General features: G+C 44.0%; 1 protein-coding gene across 2 annotated transcripts; it reads right to left on the bottom strand.

The window, feature by feature from the left end:
• Nucleotides 1-6,095: 6,095 nt before the first annotated feature.
• On the bottom strand, nt 6,096-22,946 carry trpv4 (transient receptor potential cation channel, subfamily V, member 4). 2 transcript variants are annotated; one of them, XM_080852805.1, is made up of 17 exons: nt 22,881-22,946; nt 19,402-19,498; nt 17,884-18,320; nt 16,961-17,136; nt 14,983-15,135; nt 14,108-14,248; nt 11,582-11,880; nt 11,203-11,382; nt 9,773-9,934; nt 9,354-9,446; nt 8,991-9,064; nt 8,350-8,515; nt 8,076-8,142; nt 7,493-7,803; nt 7,083-7,210; nt 6,873-6,997; nt 6,096-6,243 (listed from the first exon to the last, which is right to left on the bottom strand). In XM_080852805.1, the coding sequence occupies exons 2-17, from the start codon at nt 19,411-19,413 to the stop codon at nt 6,131-6,133; spliced, it is 2,637 nt and encodes an 878-aa protein (XP_080708931.1). In that variant the 5' UTR covers nt 19,414-19,498; nt 22,881-22,946; the 3' UTR covers nt 6,096-6,130. The 2 variants fall into 2 exon arrangements, with proteins under 2 accessions (XP_080708931.1, XP_080708932.1); XM_080852806.1 differs by having other exon boundaries at nt 9,773-9,931.
• Between the last annotated feature and the right edge of the window lie 772 nt (nt 22,947-23,718).

Raw genomic sequence — 23,718 nt, 5'->3', positions numbered from 1 at the left:
CATGCAAGTGAGCGTGTGTCCCTTTTGCCCTTCTGGTGTCGTCCCGATGCACTCAGCCCTTGCTAGCATGACTCACTTCCAAATGTCACACCTCCGAAGAGTATTTCACCAGGGCCTCTGAAAATGATTCAAGCGTCTGCCTTGAAAAGGGGGCGCACATTGCTCCGGCCAAAGGGTATGTCTGAGCTAACAAGGGTGGAAGATAAACAAGCCTGACTGAGAGCGAGTGAACTAACCTTTGGTTATCTAAACTCAGCCGCAAGGTTAAAAAAACCCCACAGTGTTAGGACTATGACATCTCTGGCCATTTCCATAACATATTCAGTTCCCAACAGATTCTGCCCAATTTTAGAAGTAGGGTATTATATAAATAGAAGGTCTGCATTTTTGTGTGAAAAGATGAAAATTGACTTGAGAAAAAAATACACTGACCTTTGTTTTTAACTATTTCCTGTCTTTTTGCACTCTTTTAGAAAGTGGAACGGGAAGTGTGAACAATCAGGATGAATAAGATAATGTTCAGCTCTTAGTTCTGAAAGGGAAACTTCTAAAAAATTGATCTGTGCCATGCTATGAAACACTAGGCCAAGCGACACTCATTTTAACCACAAAATCCTCGTCCATATACTCTCATCCACTTCTATCTCATAAAGCAGTTCATTCTAAAATGGCTTCTTCCCACTCCCCCAGCCTAATGTCTTCCCTCAGTTTACCAGCTTTCAGTCAATTTAGGCTACCAAAAATACAAGGCTATTTGGCCAGGAAAATTACCAATGTCCACTTCATGCTTTTGCCGCTTTGTAAACTGGATGGATAATGGGAAAAGATGTTTAAAATAAAAGACAGATATATATACAGTATATAAAAACGTACACTAACAGCACACACACACACACACACACACACACACACACACACACACACACACACACACACACACACACACACACACACACACACACACACACACACACACACACACACACACACACAGGCTGCAATTTCCCCTTATTTTATGTCATTATCATCTATTCCCAGCCACCTTTTGGCTTTAAATATAACTCAACACACACTGTGTATATTACAACAGTTCCTGGGTCTCTTGTCACCTTGGCAACGGCCAGCCTAAGCCCTTGGCGTGTGCATAAACAGTGATTTAGTGAGCTTGAGGAGGACAAAAGGGCACTCGACTGTTGGCTTCATATGGTGCTAGCGGTCAGGCAAAGGGACCATCTGTGCAGAGGCATGGCAGATATTCACAACAGATCTTTTTTCTCTTGTCTTTCTTTGTCTTTTTTTTTTTTACCCAAACACCACAAACATACATTCCAAACAACAGGCATTTAGAGCCAGGCTGTTAAACAGTGGAAACAGCCCATGTGTGCCCCACTGTAGCTTTAGTGGCCTGCCTGCACCCTGCAGTTGCTCTCCATCTCTCGCTCTCCATCACTCTTTCCCTCTCACTCTCTCTCTCTGAATATACATCTCTCTATCTCTCTTGCAGGCCGAGTTCGAGTGGCAAGTGCTCTGGCGAGGAAAGCGTGTCTGTGAACGCATGTGTATGTGTGTATGTGTGAGTGTGAGTGTGTGTGTGTGTGTGTGTGTGTGTGTGTGTGTGTGTGTGTGTGTGTGTGTGTGTGTGTGTGTGTGTGTGTGTGTGTGTGTGTGTGACTGTGTTGAGAGAGCTGAGCAGCTTACGTTTCCTGTGGAGGTGTTGTGGTTGCAGAGTTGCTGACAGTGACACTCGCTGGCCCCAGTCTCGTCCTACTTAAGACTCTGCACAGATAGAGAGAAAGAGTGAGAGGGAGAGAAGAAGGACAGAGAGAGAGAGAGAGAGAGAGAGAATGAGGGGAGGGCAGGCAGGCTTGTCAGCAGCGCTAGGTGCTCAGTGCTTAGATAAACCTACGGGATTAATGGCCCAGTTAAAGTTGGGGCAAAGAGGATTAGCCTTCAGGGCGAGGTGGCTGAAGATTCCACACGTCCTTCAACAGAGAAGGCCCCTCCGGGAGAGACGGAGGGATGGAGAGAGGGAGGGGAGGGGAATGGAAAGAGAGGTGAGGTCTTGGCCAGCAGCTAAATGCTTCACGGCTGGGGGTCCTAAAGTAATTATGTCACCGTAGTGATGAGGCCTGGACTTTTCAACCCAACCAAACGGAGAGAGAGCGATAAAGATAGAGAGATGGTGAAGGGAACAAAGGGAAGAGTTGGAGGCTAAACGAGCACTCGGCAGGCTTGAGGAGAGGGGGTGGGGGGTGTTCTGCTTTAAATTAGGTTGTGTCATCTGGTAAGGAAACTGTCCTAGAGGATATTCCAAGTATGTGGTTTAGTGACAAACTGGGTAAATTAACTTAGAGTAAGTGGTAAACCTCCTAACAGAAGATCCCTAAAGAGAAGGCTTCATTCCCCTAGCTTCTATTAGGAGGTTTACCACTTACTCTTAGTTAACTTACCCAGGTTTGTTACTAAACCTCAAGGTGTGCTTACACATAGTGAACTCGGGGCATAATCCACACAGGCTCAGTAAGCCACAAAAGTTAAATAAAAAAAATGCAATTTTATTTCAAATATAAGAAGTTGAAGGACCTCAGAGTGCTGATCAAAAAATGCCATCCTAAAAATGTGTTACACTTGACATATCTACCCAGTTAGACATTATTGAGTTGGCAATGACTGTATCCTACTAGCAATGTGCTAGAAAATACATTATTTCAGTTAATAAATGAAACAGAGACACAGCATAAAATTAAAGATTCTAACATGATTATGAGGCCAAATATTAAAATGAAATGTCCCAAAATGTGTTCATAGCTGTTTGGTGTGAAGAGTAAAATCATTCATAAGGAAAGCAAACTCAGAAAGGTCACATTATTGATATCCTCGTTTTTAATTTCGTTTGATAATTGGATGGTAATTAATGTGCTCTTTACTTAGTCTTTCTTCGTATTTCTGATAAGTGACGCGATCTTGTGAGTCTACTGCCATCTGATGGACTGTGTGGGCACAACAACCAGTTCGCTGGTAAGACCTCTGGGACCATTGCTCTGTACGCACAAGAACAACGAGACGGACAGAATATGCAGCTGGACAACAGTCTGTTTAGAATTTATTAAGAAAATACAAAATCAAATTACAAAACAGATGTGAAAAATCTTAAAAGTGCATCCAGTCCAAAGAAGAGAGGTTCTGGAAAGCATAAAAAACCTTGTTGAATGTGGATACCAAATGGAATCTATTGCTTACGCACCGAAACTCTCGAAATAGATCATTCTCTTAATGAGTTACAGTAGCACTGGCCATAATCAGCACGAGGTCTCCCTTTAATAATGAACAATTGATAAAACAATATATCATTTATATACATCTTGGTTTAAAAACATTTCTGCATGTCTGAAACCAAATGATGTCCTTAAGAGAAATGAAAAGTAAATATTTAAAATACTTCTAATATTTTATTTTGATATCTCAACAAGGCATGACTATTCAGAGAGCCTTATGGTGAGGCTTCCTAAAGATGGGACAGCAAGAAGTCAGCTAGTGTCATGGAGTTCAAAAAGACTGAGTGAAGTAATTAAATAAGAGTTTTAAATATGATAACCTGACAGTATGCTGTTCCCTGCAGATGCACACGATGCTGTTCAACTCATAGTATATCCAAAAACACCTTAATATGTCATATTTAATTGACTCCTAAGGCCTACATTTACATTAACATTCATAAATACATTTTATGGCTTCATGTGGAGGGATTTTATTCAATATACAATTTTCCTCAGCCTTCAGAAATGTCAATTTGACAGTGAGGTAAAGAGAAATAATGAAATGTATACTCTAATACAGATTCTACTTTCTCATGAGTTTATTTTGGATTTAAAGGAACGCTTTTGTTTGATGTCTTAAAGAAATCCCCGAGTTCACACAGAGGACAGTAGCCTATGGCAAACGAAGAGCGGTTCGGAGCGATGATCTACAGACCTGCGACCACAACGCTCTTCTGAGCTGCAACGTGTGTCACGCGAACTTTCTGCCATTGGTGAAAGTGAGGAAGTGTTTTGCAAAGCCTGGCAGGTTCCAGCACCTTTATCTCCGGGGCGGTACAGGCGCTTTGCTCGGGCTATCTTGAGACGGTGTCGTTGCAGGATGTGGTAGGCTAACTACCGAGTCTGCAGTTGCCACTGCTGTTGATGAAGCATTGTGTGGTTCCCCAAGCCACCATGCTTCATCCTTCAAGGACCTGCTGGCGGTTGCTTTCTTTTTTCGTTCTTATAAAACCATGACTGTCTTTAGTCATATCATGGTGCTATGAACAACGCCATAAAGGGAAATTAAACTTTTCTCTCGGTAGCATCGCATACCTGCACATGATGTTTAAAGAAACATTGTCAAGGGAACTCAATGGTTTGAAGGTAGCCTGACGATGTCATACTCATGATTCTAGTCAGAATATGAGTCTGATACCGGACCTTTGGGCTGTGATTATGGGGCGTGTTTCAACGAACCAGGAAAGAAAATGCCTATTCGCTGAATTGGATACCTAGAACCAATCAGAGCAACGTAGTAGCCTATTACCATCTGATAGATTAAACTTTTACCTGATCCCTAGGAAGGACGGCAAAAACATTTTTTCAATGACAAATGCCTTAATCGCGTTTCTCTGTTCCTCTTTCAAAATGAATGCGCTGTCAATGTCTGTTGAGATATGCCTGCTCACGTTAATTAATTAGCATTAAGGCTACAAGCTACAGTTTATTTCGATGGGTTTTTTGTGTACACGTTAGCAATGATATAACAATAATGGTCTAGAGAACTTTAGTTAAGACAAACAATACTCTGTAACATTCGTGTTGCACATGCACAACTAACCGAGTCAATGTAGACATTAAAAAGTCGTGTAGATAGCTTAATTCACATAAAATATTCCCCACTAAGCACCCGAGACGCGGCCATCTTGGTCGGAGTTCGAATCTACCGGTTAATTCAACTCAAGCGTTGGTATCTGTCCATCAACGTATAAAGCCCGCCCTGCCAATTTGATTGGTCCGGTTTGATCCTACCGATGAAACTCTCTCCCAATTAACCCAGAGCCAGACCAAATCTCCCTGACAAAAATTTTTGTGGGCGGGGTTTGGGCTGGTATCCAGGCTAGTTTGAAGGAGTACTGCTGTTGGCAATCATTGCAAACGTGACTGTAGATTTTTCCATTCTGAAGGGCTCTTTCAGTCATGTTGCTGCTGACAGCAAAATCAGTAAATGGAGAGTGATTGGTGCATACCTTTCAGAAACCCCCTTGCATGGCGCAGTCAACTCTTTTCCAATGCATATCACCGCATTCATTCATTCAAACTGAGCTGTCAGTTATACAGGTTAATAATTTACAAAAGCAGCATTCAAGAAAATACACATATATGTCAGGTCCAGTAATGTTTCTGGATTTTACCATACTTACAGCCTGCATCAACGGGGGCATGGGTATAAGTGAAGGGGCCATACTTAGAGCCACCTTAATTTATGGGCCATAAGTATGATGGCATACTTAGAGCCACCAGTAAATGGTATAGCTGAAGAACCCGGTTGACTGGCATTCGGTCATGGTTGTTGGCCTAATCCAACATAACACAGACAAAGGAAGGTGCCAACTTCATAATCCCTATGAAATGTTCACAAAGGCGTGTTTGCTGATGTTGTTGTTAAGTATTGGTAAGTAGCTATATGATGATTGTAGTGTACCCTGTTGTGTTATAAATCTTAGGTTAGGTTGTTGGGTATGTGTACTTGCATGGGATAATGAGAGGTTTGGCCATTGTAGGAAGTCCCCAACCAATAGCACAAGGACTTTAACATCTTTTCCTGTGTATAACTAAAATTACATTTCCTCCAACATAGGCCTACTGTTTTAAGCACCAATATAGAAACTGTGTTTTTTTGTAACAGTGAACAAGACACCGCAATTCCATTCCAGCTCCCTCTAAAGAGCATGACAAGTACTCGATAGTCGCCAGCAGCACTGTTGAGGTGACAACCCCAAGCTGCTTGCAGGTGTAACTGACCGCGCTGAGTTGGACTGGGCTGGAGTGGGTGGTAGCAGCAGATGTCCAGAAGTCTCCAGAGGCCCCAGTTAGGCCCCTGTGTGGCCCTAGCTCTCTAGGCGGTGGCGGGCGAGGGGCTCCATCTCCAGCACCAGGTCCCGAGGGGACCGAGGAGCCTTGTTCTGCTCCACCACCCTAGGCACCACGGTGGACCAGCGATCTATCAGGGAAGAGTGGTTTTGAGTGTTAGTTTATATTATGGGAATGTGGCTCTGCTTGTGTGTGGTCTGCAAGGTTCAAGGTGGGGTGTCTTTCGGAGATGTCTGGACTGCCAGTTGTTTCTAAGACATATGTAGCTTTACATTGTGCAATCTTTCTTTAGAAACTCCAGAATACATTGTGCATATGTGTGTGTGTGTCTCTCTGTGTGTGTGTGTGTGTGTGTGTGTGTGTGTGTGTGTGTGTGTGTGTGTGTGTGTGTGTGTGTGTGTGTGTGTAGGAGGGGTGCAAAAGTGTGGTTGTGTGGTATGTACATGTACGCATGACTAAGTGCATGTGTGTGTGGAGTGGTGGAGGTGGTGTGACCCTGTTCACGTTTGTCAAAAAATCGACATTTTAGTTTAATTAAAGGTCCCTGATTCCAATCCAATAAACTTTTTTGTCACAGTGAGCTAATTGCTTCTTGAAGTTCTCTTGCTGTCTGTTCTGTAAGTCCACTTAAAAGCACTACAGTGTCTGTACAATCCTGGGTCTGTAAATGGGAAACAAACAAAGTAGCTCAGACTGAACCATACACTATTCCAGCCAAGCGGAAGCCCACCGAAGGGTGGGGCAGTTTTGGAGCCTCACCTCTCCTCAGCCCTCGAACGGTCTGCGGTCTGCTACCGTAGTCCTGGTTGAGCTCCTTCTGGCCTGGGTCCTCGTTAATGATTCCCAAGTTCTGATTCCAGTGTGACCACCTGACCTCATCCACCCTAAACACATTTTCAAAAGGAGACGTTCACTCCCTTTGAAAAATAAAGAATTCAAACCTGTTGGTTGCACAGAAACCCTTCCTACCTGAAACACCAGCGCTTGTCGGGGGTTCCATCCCAGTTCTTGCCAACAGTAACCATCTCCCCCACTCGGAAAGACTTTCGTAAGCAGACAGGGAAGGAGCGTTCTATATCCAGGATGGTTGTAGCCCACTGTTAAGTTTCAATAAAACCCACAGACATTACTAAAATGAACAGAGTACCCCATAAAATTAAACAGACCACCATTTCAGTTGAAACATGTCAAAGATAATAAAGATGATGAACACAATGACATCAAATTATACTGTCAGTTATATCTAACTCTGCCTCAGGGCTTTTTCACTACTGCTTATTATGTAATATTTCTGAGGAATTATAATATGGCAGTGAGGACACGGTGATATTGAGTGGATCACCGCTCAGTCCATCCCAGCCTCTGCCTTTGGTTCTCACCTGCAGCTTCCAGATCTTCTTGCTCTCCTTGGACACCTGTCCCACCGTCTCCCCCATGAGAGCGATCAACATGTTGAGTAGAAGGACGAAGGTGAGGATGATGTAGGTGACCAGCAGGATGAGGAAGGCCACGGGGTACTTGGCACTCTGGATCATCTCCATCTCACCGATGCCAATGGTCAGCTTGAACAGGTCCAGCAGGAAGTTGCTGAAGGTGTCTGCGTCGCGGCACTTTGGGTATGTGGGGCAGCCTTCATCCCCGGGACAGTCGGACCCAGGAGGGGGACACGCGGTCAGGAGTGACACCAGGGCTGGTAGAGGGTAGAGAAGGAGAAACCGTTACCAGAGAGGGTGATGCTTGCTTGAAGTATTCTTCACTATTCTTCTATCTGCCACTATTCAAATAAAACTGAACTGCACTGAAATTAAATGAACTGAAGAGCACCCAACTGATATAAATCAAATTGAATTGAATTGCACTGGACTGTGAAGCACTGAGTGTTTCTTAAGTATATATCATCACAGAGGCCAGGTTCTCAATGGATGCGGGGTAAGTCTACAGTCGGACCAAAGTGTGCTGTACCTGAGGCGTATCCGACCATGAAGAGCACGTACACCAGCAGGAATCTGAACAGGTCTTTGAAAAGGATCTGTGAGAGGAAAAATATGGGGACAATGAGAGAGTAGCAAGACAGTGAGTGAGCCTTTGGTGTGAAAGCTTCTCTGAATCATTTAGAGTGGATGAAGAGAGGAAAAATATTCTTTTAGCATTTGTGCTGCGCCAACTTGAGGCAGCTGCAAACTTGCTGACTACCATCCATTTACTCGGCCATTTGACATCCGAGCAGTAACGTTACCTTCTGTATCATGATGCTGTAGGTGCCAGTGAGTTTGAGACCTCGCGTGAAGTAGAGCATGTTCGTCCAGCCCAGCACCAGAGCAAACACCATGACCGTTACATAGGATTCGACCCCAGACAGGTAGAGCGCGGCAGCCACCAGCACCAGCACGGAATAGATGAAGCTGGGAAAAAGACAAGAGACATTTCGGGTCTCAGGAACACCTCACTCAACTGCAGCCGTGGGCTTCTGAGCAGCGGACAATCTGTCCTCATACGATAGCGTGCAGTGTTCTTTTTACCCTTACCCCTTTTACTTGACTATGGCGCTTCAGGCCTTGTCAGTTTATCAACTCAGATTAGCATAAACAGCGTTCTGTGTGTTTCCCCCCATTCTCCTCTGTTTGGATTGTGGGGCTTTTATTAAAGGAGGATGTAAACTACAAAACACGCCAGAGAAGAGGTTGTAGAATTAATTAGACAGCTCAATTAAAAGGGTGAGAAATAAGCCGGAGGGAAAGATGCGGAAGGATGCAGCGGGAGACAGGAAAAGAGAGAGAGAGGGAGGGAGAGGGGGGTAGAGAAGAGAAGCAGAGAGAGAGAGGAAGAGAGAGAGAGAGAGAGATGATGAGCAGAGGAAAAGTAGAGTGTTAGCCTTACTAGAGTAGCTGAAAGGATCCATCAATAAATAACGAGTTAACCCCCGGGCACTTCTTCAGAAAGAGGTCCTTAATCTAAAAGGATGGAGAAGAAGACTTTAGCATACTTAGCAGGCTTTAGAGGACAGCAGGATGTACATAAAAAAATCCTGAAAGTTCAGCTAAGACCAGAGCTTAATAAGCACATTTCTAGCAAGCATTGACAGAATAATGCGATAGGCTAGTAGCTATAATGTGTAATTGCCAAGTTCAATCTTTTAATGAAAACACAGTTTTGGCATGACATTTTTCTGTATAGCCGTGTGAGTGTGTGTGTGTGTGTGTGTGTGTGTGTGTGTGTGTGTTGCCAGTGTTTTCGACGCACATTGCTGAGGAAGAAGAACACTCCGGAGCCCACTGTAATGATCTCTCCTGCCAGTCGCAGATGGTCTGCGCTGGTGACATAAGGGTATGGAGGCTGGTGACACACACAGAAGTTCAACTCAACACTGATGCACGTGCAGTATATCCACACACATACAGTATACACACACAAAAGGACTCAGCATGCATGTCCACACACAAAAACACATGCTTTTCTTGGTAAGAACTATATAGACCTTAGAAAGGCTCCGTACTGCTTCACAAAATCTACATTCACAGATCTCTTAATAATACGGAATGGTGATCAAGAATGAACAAATATTGCATTTTTAAATGCTTATATTTAGGCAGCTATAATACAGCCTACACAAAGCTCACAGCATACAGCACATATATAAACATAAACATAAACACACACACCTGTCCCTCTAGTGGGCGGTAATAGGCCACCAGAGTGAAGACAATCATGGTGAACAGGTAGGAGATGACATTTATGTAGAAGGTGACGGCACCAAACTTCTGCCACTTGGCCCTGAGCAGCTCGTTGATGGGCTCCACGGCCAGCATCTCATGACGGTTCTGCTGGAAGAGCCCAAACAGTAAGGAATTATGGGTATTTTCTGTAACAGGTTGAAGTGTAGTATATTTATAGACTGTCCGGTACTCATGAATCTTGTGTCTTGCGCTGCATAGGGGCCTCATCCGACACACCTGAGGGCTCACAGTGGTGACAGCAATCCTTAAGGCATTTCATTGGAGTAGACTCCCTTATTTAGAGAGACTCTCTCTGTGTGACTGAAGCTTTCTGCCTAATGGCATGGCATGTAACTGTGTGTAGTAGGGCTATAGAGTTGTGATGTTCAAAAAGGACTATTGTAGCTACTGCATGAGGTCTGTATTGAGTCCAACCCTTTGAAGTGAATACATGGTTTCCTTTGTGCCTCAGGCATTTATCTAAACCTGACTTTTCTTTGTCTCCCCGTGTCATTTGTATGGACTAACAAGCCTTGAGGTTGCATTACCAGAAAATCTGTGTGTGGGCAGTCGAAGGGGATACTGTTCTTTATGCATGAGCTTTTAAGGGACTCTCCAACGAGTTCACCCGGTAGCGAGTCTTCCTTTTTTTTGTGCTTATATTGCTCATCCCCTAAAAGGGGCAGAGTGGTAGCTATTATTCCTCAAGTGTATGCATCTACAGGCAACGCGGGCATAATAGCCTGCGGCCTGGAATATTCTTTTACATTCATTGTTTAATCCCGTCCTTCTGTGACCAGTGATTGGAGCCCCCGAAAACCACCATGTTATAGCCGCGAGCGCACCACTGCATTTTATAAATGCCAGGATGGGGGAGTGGGAGAGACTACAGAGGATACATAAAAATGAAGCTATAAAGACGGAGAAAAGCAGAGAGAAACGGCCCCGAGCTTGACGGGCAGCATGAAGAGGTGAAAGTGACACATCCTTTCTCTCTTGCTCTCTGCCTCTCTCTCTCTTACTCTCTCTCTCTCTCTCTTATAATAACATGGGCAATGCCTTTTCTCCGTGACCATGCAAGGTTGTTCAAGACAGACAGTTATAGACAGCTTTCATCTTAAATCCTTAAATAAAACCTGAAGTGGAATAACAATTGGAAGAGAGTGCACACACACACACACACACACACACACACACACACACACACACTGTCACACACACACACTGTCACACACACACACACACCACACACGCACACACACACACACACACACACACACACACACACACACACACACACACACACACACACACACACACACACACACACACACACACACACACACACACACACACACACACACACACACACCTACCTCTATGCGGCTGTTGTAGACCAGGATCTCCAGTACAGAGACCTCCTCACCGCATGTGTCCAGAGAGGAGAGGTCATAGAGGGATGAGTAAACCGGCCCATAGGCCCAGTCCTTGAACTTCCGGGAGAGGTGCCGTGCCTCCTCGTCTTTGATCTCCCTGCGGATGATGTGTTGGAACACCTGGAATCCAGAGAGGGGACATCAAGGTTCAAGCCAAAAACAAAGAATAAGGTCCAATCTAATGATAATAACCGCAGAGGAACTGTGTGAAGGAATGGTGCTTTTCGTACCACAGCAAGATTACAGATTTCGAGCCACATGAAAAAAGAACCCACCATCTCAAGAGCCACTCTCTCACATTCGTACATTCGTCTCTTACCCCAATCTTGCCTAGCTTGGCCGCCATCATGAGTGGGGACATGCCGTCGTTGTTTGGGATCATCTCCAGGTTGCTGTCGGGGTAGAGCTTGACGCTCTTGATTAGCAGCAAGTCGTACATCTTGGTGACGAAGCGTGTGTTGTCACGCGTGTTGTCAGCGATGTGCACCAGGGCATGGAGCACCGTGTTTCCCCGGGAGTCCTGCCGCCGCAGGTCGGCCTTCTTTAGCGGGTTCTCCGTCAGGTAGTGCACCATGTCCGGCTGGTTGGTGCAGGCGGCCAGAGACAAGGGTAGCTCACCTGAACAGTATGAAGAGGAACAAGAGAAACAGGAACATTAGGGAGAAACAGAGAGACATCCTTTATTTCAACTGCAAGCTCAGGTGTACTTTGGTTGCATCTACAATCACCTTAAGCCACAAAACAAACTGGACATTATGTTAGTAAACTGGAAAACAGTGATTAGTGTCTTTAATGCAAACAAGTGACTTCCCAAGTCAATATGTGAGGCTGTCAATTGGTCACGGGTAAATGCCTCAAAGATGAAGCTTCTACTGCTGGCTTTCACATCACAACCATTCACCATGAAGACTCTATAAACCAGGCAGCTTTTGACACCCTTGCTTGGAATGCATTCTAGACATACACACACACACACACACACACACACACACACACACACACACACACACACACAGAAACATCCAACTTCAACATACGTCCCATGACATGACACTGTTGCTTCAGTAACTCGTGCCTCATATGTGTTCTCCAGGATGAGTAAAAGAAACCCACCAACCAGGTCAAGCTGTCTGCCTTCAAGGTACAGTTTACAATTCTGGCGAAACGTTGTTGATATTTAATCTTAACAGCTAATCAAATTACTCCCTTCTATGCTTCTGAAGCAATGCGTTGACTGTCTGTAATTGTTAATCGCTCGGTTCAAATCACTTTGTTTCCCATTTACAGAGCCAGGACAGTGTACGAGCACCAACGATTTTTTTTTCATTCTCCCAGAACAGATGGCTAGAGGACTGTGAGGAGCAGTTCACTGAATTTGACAAAAGGTGTATTGGATTAGATTGGCCTGCATCTTTTAAGCAATATCCCATTAGCTAGCGGCTGAGAGGCCTAACACTGGGGGGACAGATTGCCCCCCACCTCTCTCTCTCTCTCTCTCTCTCTCTCTCTCTCTCGCTCGCTCTCTCTCTCTCTCTCTGCTGATTTGCATGAGTGCTCTGAGGCATTAGCGTGATTGCTAAAGCACGTTAACCAGACTCGCACTGCCAGGTTCTGACTCTCGCTCACGTCACTCTCAGGGAGCCATACCGGTATAGGGAGGGGAGGGGAGGAGAGGGGAGAGGAGGAGAGGGGAAGGTTCCACATAAGGCTGTCTGTGGGGGCTCTCCAGCACAATTAGAAATGGATCCATTCTCCCTCTCTCTTTTCCTTTGCTCTGCCTCCATCTTTCTTACTAGCTTGTCTTCCTTGATTCTGTCAATTTCAATTTCGATTTCAATTCAATTTATCCTATTCTGATGCATGGGGGTGAACAAGAGGAAATTCAGTAAGATATATAAACAATCGATCCATGTGTTACACCATTGTCAATTACATTCATGCTGTCAGTAGTTATTACTTGTCTAATTCCTCTTTCCTGCCAGTAGAGGGCAACGAGGGGGTCAAAGCAGTTCCCCACCCAAACGTCTGGAAGTCCAAGAAGACCTCAGCCAGGTCAACAAACATGAGGCCCATTCAGCTGGAATCAAAAGCCGTTGGTCTGTTTAGTGAGCCCACTAAAGGAACTCCTTGTTCACCCCTACCACGTCCATCTAAACCTGTTTTATTTGTGACTTCATGTCCTTTTTTTCTGTTTTGATTATCCCGCCCTGCCCTAGCCTGCAACCACAGACGCCTCCTGCTTAGCTGGGCTGGGTTGAGCCGTTTCATGAATACTTCAACTGTCTGTGGTCATTCACACTCACTACCAACAGAGGCTGGCAGAGGGCGAGCTCTTCAAAACTATCACCTGACTTTACCATGGCAACGGAGGCACTTCACTCAACTTTCTACAGTTCTCCAACATTTCCTGTTCCTACGGCAAATAAATCTCACATCGATCTTCAACTTTTTCATTAACCATTATAAATATAATTCACATCATGACATGGAGTCAATTGTTTTCATATGATCTTATAATATGGAAAATCTCTATTTAAATCTTCTATAAAAAAAAATGTGGAACCTCTAATGAAGGAGGTAATCTGATGCTCTGGACTAGCCTGTACGCCAAGCTTTAAGACCGTTTCATGAATGAAGTCAATAAAGCCACAACTTCAAAAACACACAGCGGAGAGTTTTTTTCCTTCACTGGTGTAGAGTGTCGCCATCACACAGCAACCACAATGACGTAAGTTTTACATAATGAAACTATTACATAGCACCATCATAAAAAGGGCAATCTAACCCACAGCATGTATGACTACAGGCTTGTGCTGGATGTGGCGTAAGCAAAGTGGAGACTTACCGAAGTAGAAATATCCCCCCTCATCTTTGGGCTGGAAGAAGCGTCCCCTGGCCTGGGCATGCATGTCTACATCCTTCTCCACCAGAAGCTCCACATACTTCTTACAGCGCCTCTCGATGGCAATATGCAACGCTGTCTGGCCTGGTAGCACAGTAAAAGGGTTGCTTCAGAACACAGCCATGCCACACACTGATCTCTCCACATACAAATATCACTATTCACTAGCTCCACTTTAGATTCAAAGGTGATATTTAAAGCAGGTCTGCCTTAAAAACAGTTGATCCTCTGGGCAATAAAAGAGTATAAAACAGTAGCTGAGTACATTTTAGTGGACAAACACAATCCTATGCAGCCTACTGCCTGGGCCTACTGTTTCCATCACAGTCTAGTCTTTGTAACGTCTGTATCAACAAGTTTTACTTTTACACTGTTCGTTGTCATGTCAGGATGCTGGACATTATCAGCAGTTTTCAAAAACAACATGTCCACACATTGTCAAGCTGAGTGAGTGAGGGTCTCCCCTGTCTGCCTTTCCAGTAACACTGTCAGACCTTACAAGCTCTTCCACAAGCACAGCTTTATGGTAACCTACACAATATATACTGTGACTGACCCATTGTAAACACATGTCTGTGAGGAAGCTGTATACACACACAGATGAACCACACACAGGTTTGCTATGAGTTTGAAAACGGCATTGCTCCTCAGAGGGGCGCAAGACCAACCTCTGAAACTTGCTTCATTCTATTAACCACTTTAACTGGATGGTTCTTTTGTGACGGCCAACCGCACTGTGAAAGACCTGTTGCGCCCCCAGGCAACTGTGTCCCTGTGTTGTCGCAACCAGTGGGGCCCTAGGAGGCGAGAGGCCTCACCTCGGTAGTAAACATCTCTGAACGGCGTGTTAATGAACTCGCGCAGATTCCCCGTCTGCTCCGCTATATCAACCAGCAGAGGAATGGTGTCATTTCGACCGCTGTATAGATTCAACAGGGCTTTGGGAAGGCAAGTCTTTCCCGTCGAAGGTTCTGGAATGAAAATGAAAACAAGGAGGTTGAGTTACAGAAAGAAGAGGCTTTATGAGAATTCATTATGTGAATTTTCAATGGTTCCAGGTGTCAATTATGAGGTTGACAGAATGCAAAGGCACAGAATGGTGCATTTATCTAAAGCAGTGGGTTTCAGCTGTATGGGAAATGTAAGGTTTGAAAGACCACCGATTTTTAGCAAGGGGTCAAAGTCACAGTGTTTGGGGAGCTGGAGAAGTGGGTTAAATATAGCCTGATAGACGGCAAACACAATCTCTCTCTCTCTTTCTCTCTCGCTCTCTCTTTCTCTCTGTCTTTGTCCCCGTCTTCTCTCTATTTACATTCAGGCTGAGACAATCTTCAAAATGCCTGTCAAGCTCCTCTTTCCATTTAGGACAGTTTGCTGTGATTTCTGGCTGGGCTGTGCTAGATGCTCCAGAATGCTCAGGCATGGCCGACAGGAAACAGGCCCGCCTTTGCTAGGACAAAGCTCTGACATCAATCCAGTTTCCTCTGTTTTACTCCAGGGGGCCAAAAACAACATTTGCCTGTAAAGGACACAACTGTATAAGAGTAACAATAAAGAGTTTCATAAAGCTGGATGGTAAATAAAGTAATTTGTTAACAAAACCACATGGTGTATTTTGAAGCATATCTGTTGGAAGTGTTAGTCCACGATATGTTATTTTTAATATGCCAAAACGCCAATTGTAAAAACTTGAAGACATCTTGCGCCAGGCAAGATATTCGTATATGATCAATTTTGCCTGCTGAATTGAGGGCATGGTTTACATCCAGGCATGGCCGACAGGAAACAGGCCCGCCTTTGCTAGGACAAAGCTCTGACATCAATCCAGTTTCCTCTGTCTTACTCAGGGGCCAAAAACAACATTTGCCTGTAAAGGACACAACTGAGTAACAATAAAGAGTTTCATAAAGCTGGATGGTAAATAAAGTAATTTGTTAACAAAACCACATGGTGTATTTTTAAGCATATCTGTTGGAAGTGTTAGTCCACAATATGTTATTTTTAATATGCCAAAACGCCAATTGTAAAAACTTGAAGACATCTTGCGCCAGGCAAGATATTCGTATATGATCAATTTTGCCTGCTGAATTGAGGGCATGGTTTACATCCATCCTTCCACAATCAGACATTATACAGTTACCACGGCATGCAAAAAATGTTATCTATCCCACAGAAAGTGGAAAGACTCAGATGTTGCTTGTTTTCAGGAGCATCCGCTTGTGATTAAAAGTGTGCAATATAACTCATGTGGCAGTGACAGCTGAGGGTGGTTCCAGCTATTTTGGTAACGACTTCCTGCCAAAAAGTGATAAAGTATAAAGAAATTGCATAACCCCAGACACAATGTGTTACAACGTGATTTATCAAATGAGCTGCTGAATCAACACTGGGTGGATGGGTTCCATTCCCATCTGGCACTGCACTGTGCTTTTGGCACTCAAGTTTGCTGTGCTTTTACAATGGCAACAGACTCTCCTCTTCAGCATTCAACATCTATATTTATAGATATTTGTTTTATCTTTGGAGATGACACCATGTTGCTTGCTCTTTTTTCTTTCTCTGTCCCTTTTTTTTTACTCAGCATCTACCCCCCTCTCAATCCCTCAGTGTGTGCTTCTGTGTATGTCTGAGAGACCAAGCCTCTTTCAAACACATCTGCACACAGAACCCTCATTATCCAAACAAACACCCCTACTTGCTCGTTGACCTTTTTTGCCCACAGTGACTTGTGAATCCTGACTGGCCTGTAAACCAACAGAAATATGAAGGCTTCCTTCCTTCCCACACTGGCCTCACCTCTAAAATCCTCATCGGTCAGCCTCTTGTCTCGGCTCTGCAGGTACTCGAGGAGGCCGTCCAGGGCCTCGGGCTCAGCTCGTGACACTGCATCGAATAGAAGCGACCGGTTGAAGATCTTTACCACCTTCGGTGGATCGGCTGTGGGGTCCTCGTCGCAAGACATCTCTGCCTTCCTGTGAAAACAGACAAGCCGAAAGCTAAGAAACACAACTCAGGACCCTTGCTACTGTGTCGCATCAGATTAAAGCTGGTATGGAATTCATAAATATTTCTGCTTATATGCATAACACATCTCAGGACCAAGAGATATTCTTTATTTTTCATGAAAATATAATGACAGACTGTATGTTGTGTTTTTAATATAACTCAACAGAAAATATCAAATGAGGTGAGGTGAGGTATTTCAGAGCTGTGGAGAAAATATACTGTTCAAAGCTACTCACAAGTTAACTTAATTTCATAATGAGCTTTAATTAAATTGCATTAAGTCCCGTTGAGTCAATATGTCACCATGTCTTATTGGCCCTAGCAGCAAAGTGGGGAAGTTTGCAGATAGAGCTGGACGGGTGCGCAGGTGATGTGCACAGCTCATACCGAATGGAAGACTCTCCCTAGTGGCCTATAATACACCCCACTGTTTGCTGCAGACTCAGGGAAGCCAAGAACAGCCCATAACTTAAATATTACCTCAACGGCAGCTCAGTGAGCCCAACAACAAGGCTACTGTGTTTCGTGTCAAGGTCCTACTGACCGGCTGTCTACACTACAGCCTACTAACAGTACTCCAGGGTAAACCACCCCTATACCCATGAAGTGATCTTAATGGATGATTCCCTAACCCTTCACATGCAGATTCTTCATTACCCATAGATTCAAATTTGTGTCTCTGACAATAAAAAGTCAGACATCGCCCATCTTACCCCCGTGGCAGTTTCTTCCGTCTGCGTTTCTGGTTGTTTGTTTCCCGGCACGTCCCATAGTCGAAGAGTGAGTCCATGGGTGCTTTCTTAGACCCAGGGGCCACTTGGGAGTCATAGATGGTGGACTCCAGGAGGTCCATGGGGTTGGAGATGCCCTTCTTGAAGGCCCCCTGGAACTTATTCCGCAGGTTCTGCTTGCCGTCGCCCTGCTGCATGGGCTTGGCGGAGGAGTCCTGCATGGGTGGCGAGCTCCCCTCCTCGCTCTCAAACAGCTCATCTAGAGAGGACAAGGGGAAGGAGGCATCTGCCTCCCGCTGGGCGTCTGTGCTATCTCCCGACGGCTGACTAGTCGGGGCAGCGTTGGAGGAGGGAGGGCTCTCTGTCTCCGTCATGCCGACGCGATATCGCCTTAGAAGGGTGGCTGCGACTGAGCGACCCTGAGGATCCAGAGCAGAGTGGAGTGGGCCCACATCAGCCAGCTTAAGTTGCACAATGCACAGTAGTATATACTATACACTATTTCCCAACCACTACATTTTTCTGAGGATTGAAGGTAGTGGCTGGCCTAGAAATGCTCCATAGCAAACAAAGCTGGTAAGATCCATTGGCCATGCAATACAGTGGCTGAGATTTTCCAAAGTCATTATGCCAGTGACGGTACTCTTCTCTGAGAGTTAGACTAAAACATTAAGGGTTTAGTTGTCATAGATTTTAAAGTAGTCTTGAATGTTTCATACAAAATGTTCTTAAGAACGGGTATGGTCATAATGACCCAAATGACCCTTCAGACCCCAAACCATTTACAGACCTGCTAGAAGATTCGTCCGCCATCTGGGATTAAAAGCATGCACATTTATGCCTGCGGGCATGGATGGCAGAGGAGGGCTGCCAGACAGCCATTTGCCGACCTTTGGCAGTCTAATAAGCCAGTCATCTGTAAATACTAACTGCAGGTTTGCTCAAGCCAATGACTTCATGTCTGTGTGGGCAGTGAGAGGGAGTAAGTGAGTAAATGAATGAAAGAAAAACTATATAAGCGTTACAGTTATTGGAATTTTCCATCAAAGAGTTTAGACTTTACTGGGCTGACTATTTCCATATAACCTTGACAGACGTCCGCTGTACAGAGAGTCAAAGATCTTATGTGTTAAGGAAACTCTGAACGTCACACACTCAGTCAAGACCTGAGAATAATTTACTGATTTTTACTTCTTGAAACTACCTGTCAACTTTTTGAAAGCTTGATTAATTTACCCGAAAAAATAGTCTCCATTAATGTAAACAAAACAGCGACACACAGCTCATGAGGAACTTGAACACAGGAACACAGAAATACACCAACGTATGTCAACACAGAAGTCTTCTGAAACTACATGTTATGTCAGATATACTCTTTCCACACCATTACACACAATTTCCAATAAATACGATGACTCAAACTTCAAAACAAACAGAAAAACAGAACTTTCAACTCTCAGATTCTGGAAGCCCTCTCCCAATTCCCCCCCCGTCACTTACGTCATAATTCATCCCTCACGGCAGGCTGTGCTGTGAGACTTCTGGGTGGGAGGAGAGGAAGGAGGCTCAAGTTGTGGCAGAGGGACATGCAGAGGTCCTGTCAGAGATCAGAGAAAACACTGATAAAGAAGTCTGTGTAGTTTTCCGAAAAATGGGTGAGCTGTAAGATTTTATCCAGGAGATTTCAGTGAGAAAACCTTTTCCTTCAAAAAGTAGAACAGCTTTTGATCAGACCGAGCTGAGCGCTCTGAAGAGTTTATCTGCCGTATCTACCCAAATTAGTTGGAAAGGTGCACATCTGCTTTTTAAAAAAGGAGTAAAGGGGAACAGGACGTTTGAGTAGGCGGGAAGATGTGGATGTGATAACACAAGAGTGTGTTTAAAGAGTGTTAAGTGTGGGCTGTAAACTGAAATGCATACACACACACACATCCCCCCCCCCCCCCCCCCCCTACACACACACATACCAACACACAAACCCTCACATACACGGACAACAAGAAGTACACCCAACCACATACACACACCCACACACTTTATGTATGTGTGTTCTCCAAGCTCTTTAAAGTTGCCCGGACACCAAAAGAGCGTAAGAAAGAGCCCAATTTGTGTACCACGAAATAGTTCATCATCCAATGGGTCTTTAGAAAGGAATGTGACATTGCCAGAGGGCCTGGTCAGGTTGGCCTTTCCTAGAATACAAGGGCGTAGGTTTGCATAGGGTTGGTAGGGACTAGTCACGACCAAAGTTTGGGAAAGACAAAAAAGTCCCTACCAATATTTTGTTAATTTGAGAAAAAAAATCATTTTGCACAATATATTTGCAAACTCATTCGTATTATTATCAATACAATGTTCGTCGCCCAGAAGAGTTATAAATACATTTCTAAGTTTTCCAATGCGCCCTCGAGCTTGTGAGACAAGATGATGTCATTTAATTGGCTGAAGTGGCAGAGTTAGAAACACTACGTGAATCCTGAAAGAGTGCTGCTAGTAGTCTGATACGGTAAGCTACTAAATTCGCCAGGAAATAATAACGCCTCATATCAGTATTTAATTTGGTCTCAGCATTGATATTTTGACCCTTTTGTGCTCTGAAAAGCCACCTAAAAAGAAAAGAGATGCCAGAAGTTTTTTCCACCATATAGAGCTATCAAAAAGCCCAGGTCGCTGTTAGTTAGCTAGTCGGAAAACTACCCACATTGCAAAGCTGCTAGCCCTAAATCGCCACCCATTGTACAATGGAAACATGTTTTGAAAGTTGTTATTGTGTAGGGCATGTTACTTTAGCTTGCATTACATCTCGTCTTGTTGAAGCCAGAAGGATAAGCTACCCTACCCTGTTTAGACAATTTTACCCATGAATGTAATCAATCACACTGGCTATTTTGAGAATACATGTTATACTTGAAGGTAGTAAAAAGGTGCAATCAATTGGGATGCCCAAATGTATGTAGCATATAATTCATGAATACATTATTTCAATGCACTGCAATCCAGATGATGAAGGCTTAGTACAGCTCCATAAAACCTGAACCATTTACCTACATATTACAAATTAATTTCAGAACAAACAAATGCACTGCATGTGCTTCTCATTAGGAAATTTTGTTCATTAAGGCAATATTTTGAAATGCATTCAGGAAACTAAGAAATCCAGTGCAGATGTAGTGCAGGTTGAGGAAGAAGCAGCTGGACCATCAGGGCTTCAGATGAGGTCTTACTCATGTTTGGGATATCCAAAAAGGACAACAAAAACATGTGGTGTCAAGAAATGTGGAGAACGTTATTTTTTTAATTTAAACTAAGGGTTTATTATTCTTATTATGTTTAAATCAGTTCCAAGTTCCACAAGTTAGTAGTACACAAATGTTAATATATTCTAATAAAGTTTGCCTGTTAAATATAACATCAACTACATTTTTTAATTTATGGTGGGGGTGGGGGTGGGGGGGGGGGTCTGCCGGGCAGTGTCCCTACCAATGCTGAGACCAAACCTACGCCCTTGCTAGAATACCAGAGTAAACAGACAACTGGAGTGGATACACACCTGTCCTTGTGTGAAAGGTCATATCATTTCATATTTTCTGATAGCTTTTAGATGAAAAATACCCAAAACAGTAGTAGCATTAAGTGATAGCTGGTCAAATTCCCGATTCGTGTTGCCCACTTGTCCTTTACTTGACATTACTTGTAGCTGAAGTAATGTAGTTCCATTATCTTAAGCCTGTGGGGCCATCTGAGTGTTTGTGTTTTGGGGGGCTGTCGATCCAATAGTGTAATCTCCAGAGCCACTGGCCCTGAGCCCAAGACAGTGCAAACAAAGACCCTAGAATCCAGCCAGGAGGAACAGCCATATCCCGTAATTACAGAGGGGTGATCTGCTTTCTACAGCACAATGACAATAGAGACAGGAGCACAATAAAACACAACGAAAGCACATATTTTTTGTTAAATGACACCCTTCAACGAGAGCTGTGCTGGTGAGTCATAAAGGGTACGTTTTTAGAGGGCTGGACATGGTGGTGTGAGTGGGCCACCCTGACCAGTATGGGGGTGAGAAAATACAAAAGCCATTTGGCTGCTGCAGTAAGCCCCACATCAAAAACTGCACTGGCAGAAAAAAAGAAGTGAGGGCTGTCTTAGTCACATGTGTGCTGGGAAGGCCACACGCTAATCTTCTCTCCCTCGAGTGAGCTGAGGGGATGTGACACGATGCAGGCCCAGGAGAAGAGTGAAGGGGGGTTTTGTGGATTGTGTCAAGGGAGGGATGATAAAAGTAGTTGTGGGAAAATGAAGGTATGCCAAAAAAAATCCACCATCCTGTTGATTTAGCTTCAACCACAACTCCAGCCTCAAGGATGACTTTTAAAATTCCGGATTCTACAAAGGATTCCTCAAAGAGAGAACTGCTGCAATACTTCTGTAGGTTTTTAGCTTCATGATAACGTAGGTTTGTGCTTCTAAACTACACACTTCACTACAATATCAGTCATGTGTAAATGAGAACAGAAGGTGATGCACCGATTTTGAATGTTGCTTCTTAAAACTTCACAAATCTGCACTACTCTGAACACCCAAAATCTGTTTGTTTGTCCCTCTTTGGAAGATGTTCTACAAAGGATAACATAATGATTTATATGGCAAAACTAAGGGGTGACTGACATTCAGATTTTAAATGCCAATGGCCAATTACACTACTACACCCACCTCGCAACACGCCACACGTCATGATCGTGGGCAAAATCAATTCATTCTAACAGACTGACTGGCTCAAACCCTCTGGCATCTGTCAATCCGATTTTTGGTTGATGTGAAAACTTGCTAAAACTGCTAAAACATTACTTTCACACGGACCGTGACATTTACATTTAATATTTGTCTGTTAAGTGAGGAATCAGGTTAAAAAAAATCCTGCGCAGCCAGCGCAGTTTCAGCTGTGCCATCCACTTCAGAAAGTTTAGCGAGATTTATATTACCTTTCCCTCCAGTAGACCTGAATTTCACTGAAGCAAGTAAAACCCTTGGATTAGATTCCAATTCAGATTAATCCCATTGATTTTCACTTCTAAAAGTTTTGTCGTCAGTCGATATCAGAAAATAACGGTGCATATCCTTTCCGTCCTGGCATTGAATGAAGTTTCCCATTTAGGACGTATATTCAGTACTTGCTGTCGTGAATACTCCCGCCCTCAACATCTCACAAAACAGGCTTTATGCAGCAAGGACAGGGTGTGGACCAGACTACGACAGAGTTTATGTGGCAGCCAAGGTGTGTACTCTGCCAGTGACTTTCAATGTGTTTGCTAACGGCACCCCACAACCCGGTTCAAACGGAAATACTTAGGACGAGCCAATAGCTTAAAGTAACACTATGCAACAATTTGCCACTTTTAGAGGTATGGTTTTATAGGCACCATTTTGGCACCATCCTCAAATTAATTTTGATAGCATATGGTCATTTGAAGAACAGAAAAACACCTCTGTCTTCCCCACTAGCCATCCAAGACATGCCCTGTAGTTCTGTGTAACGGGCTGGAACCCCCTGCAAAAATGGAAGAAAAGCTTTCACACACATGACATTGACAGCTATACTGCCAAAATGCATTTTGTGTGTTGGCAAGCTTCTATCAGTGTCAGCTGGGCTGTTGGGAGGCTTGCAAGGTTTTTGCATGCCTTTTTGGTAGTAAGCGTGCTAGTTTTGGAACAGAACTCCTTAATGCTGCTTTAAATTCAAATAAGTTTTGTATTCTGAGTAGTAAAACCTAAAGGCATTCAGAATTCAAAAGTAGTGTCATCCTTCAGATACCACTAAGC

The sequence above is a fragment of the Sprattus sprattus genome (genome assembly GCF_963457725.1).
Source record: "Sprattus sprattus genome assembly, chromosome: 15".
Taxonomy (NCBI): domain Eukaryota; kingdom Metazoa; phylum Chordata; class Actinopteri; order Clupeiformes; family Clupeidae; genus Sprattus; species Sprattus sprattus.
The sequence above is the reverse complement of the archived record's forward strand: the minus strand, read 5'-3'. Positions and strand labels throughout refer to the sequence as shown.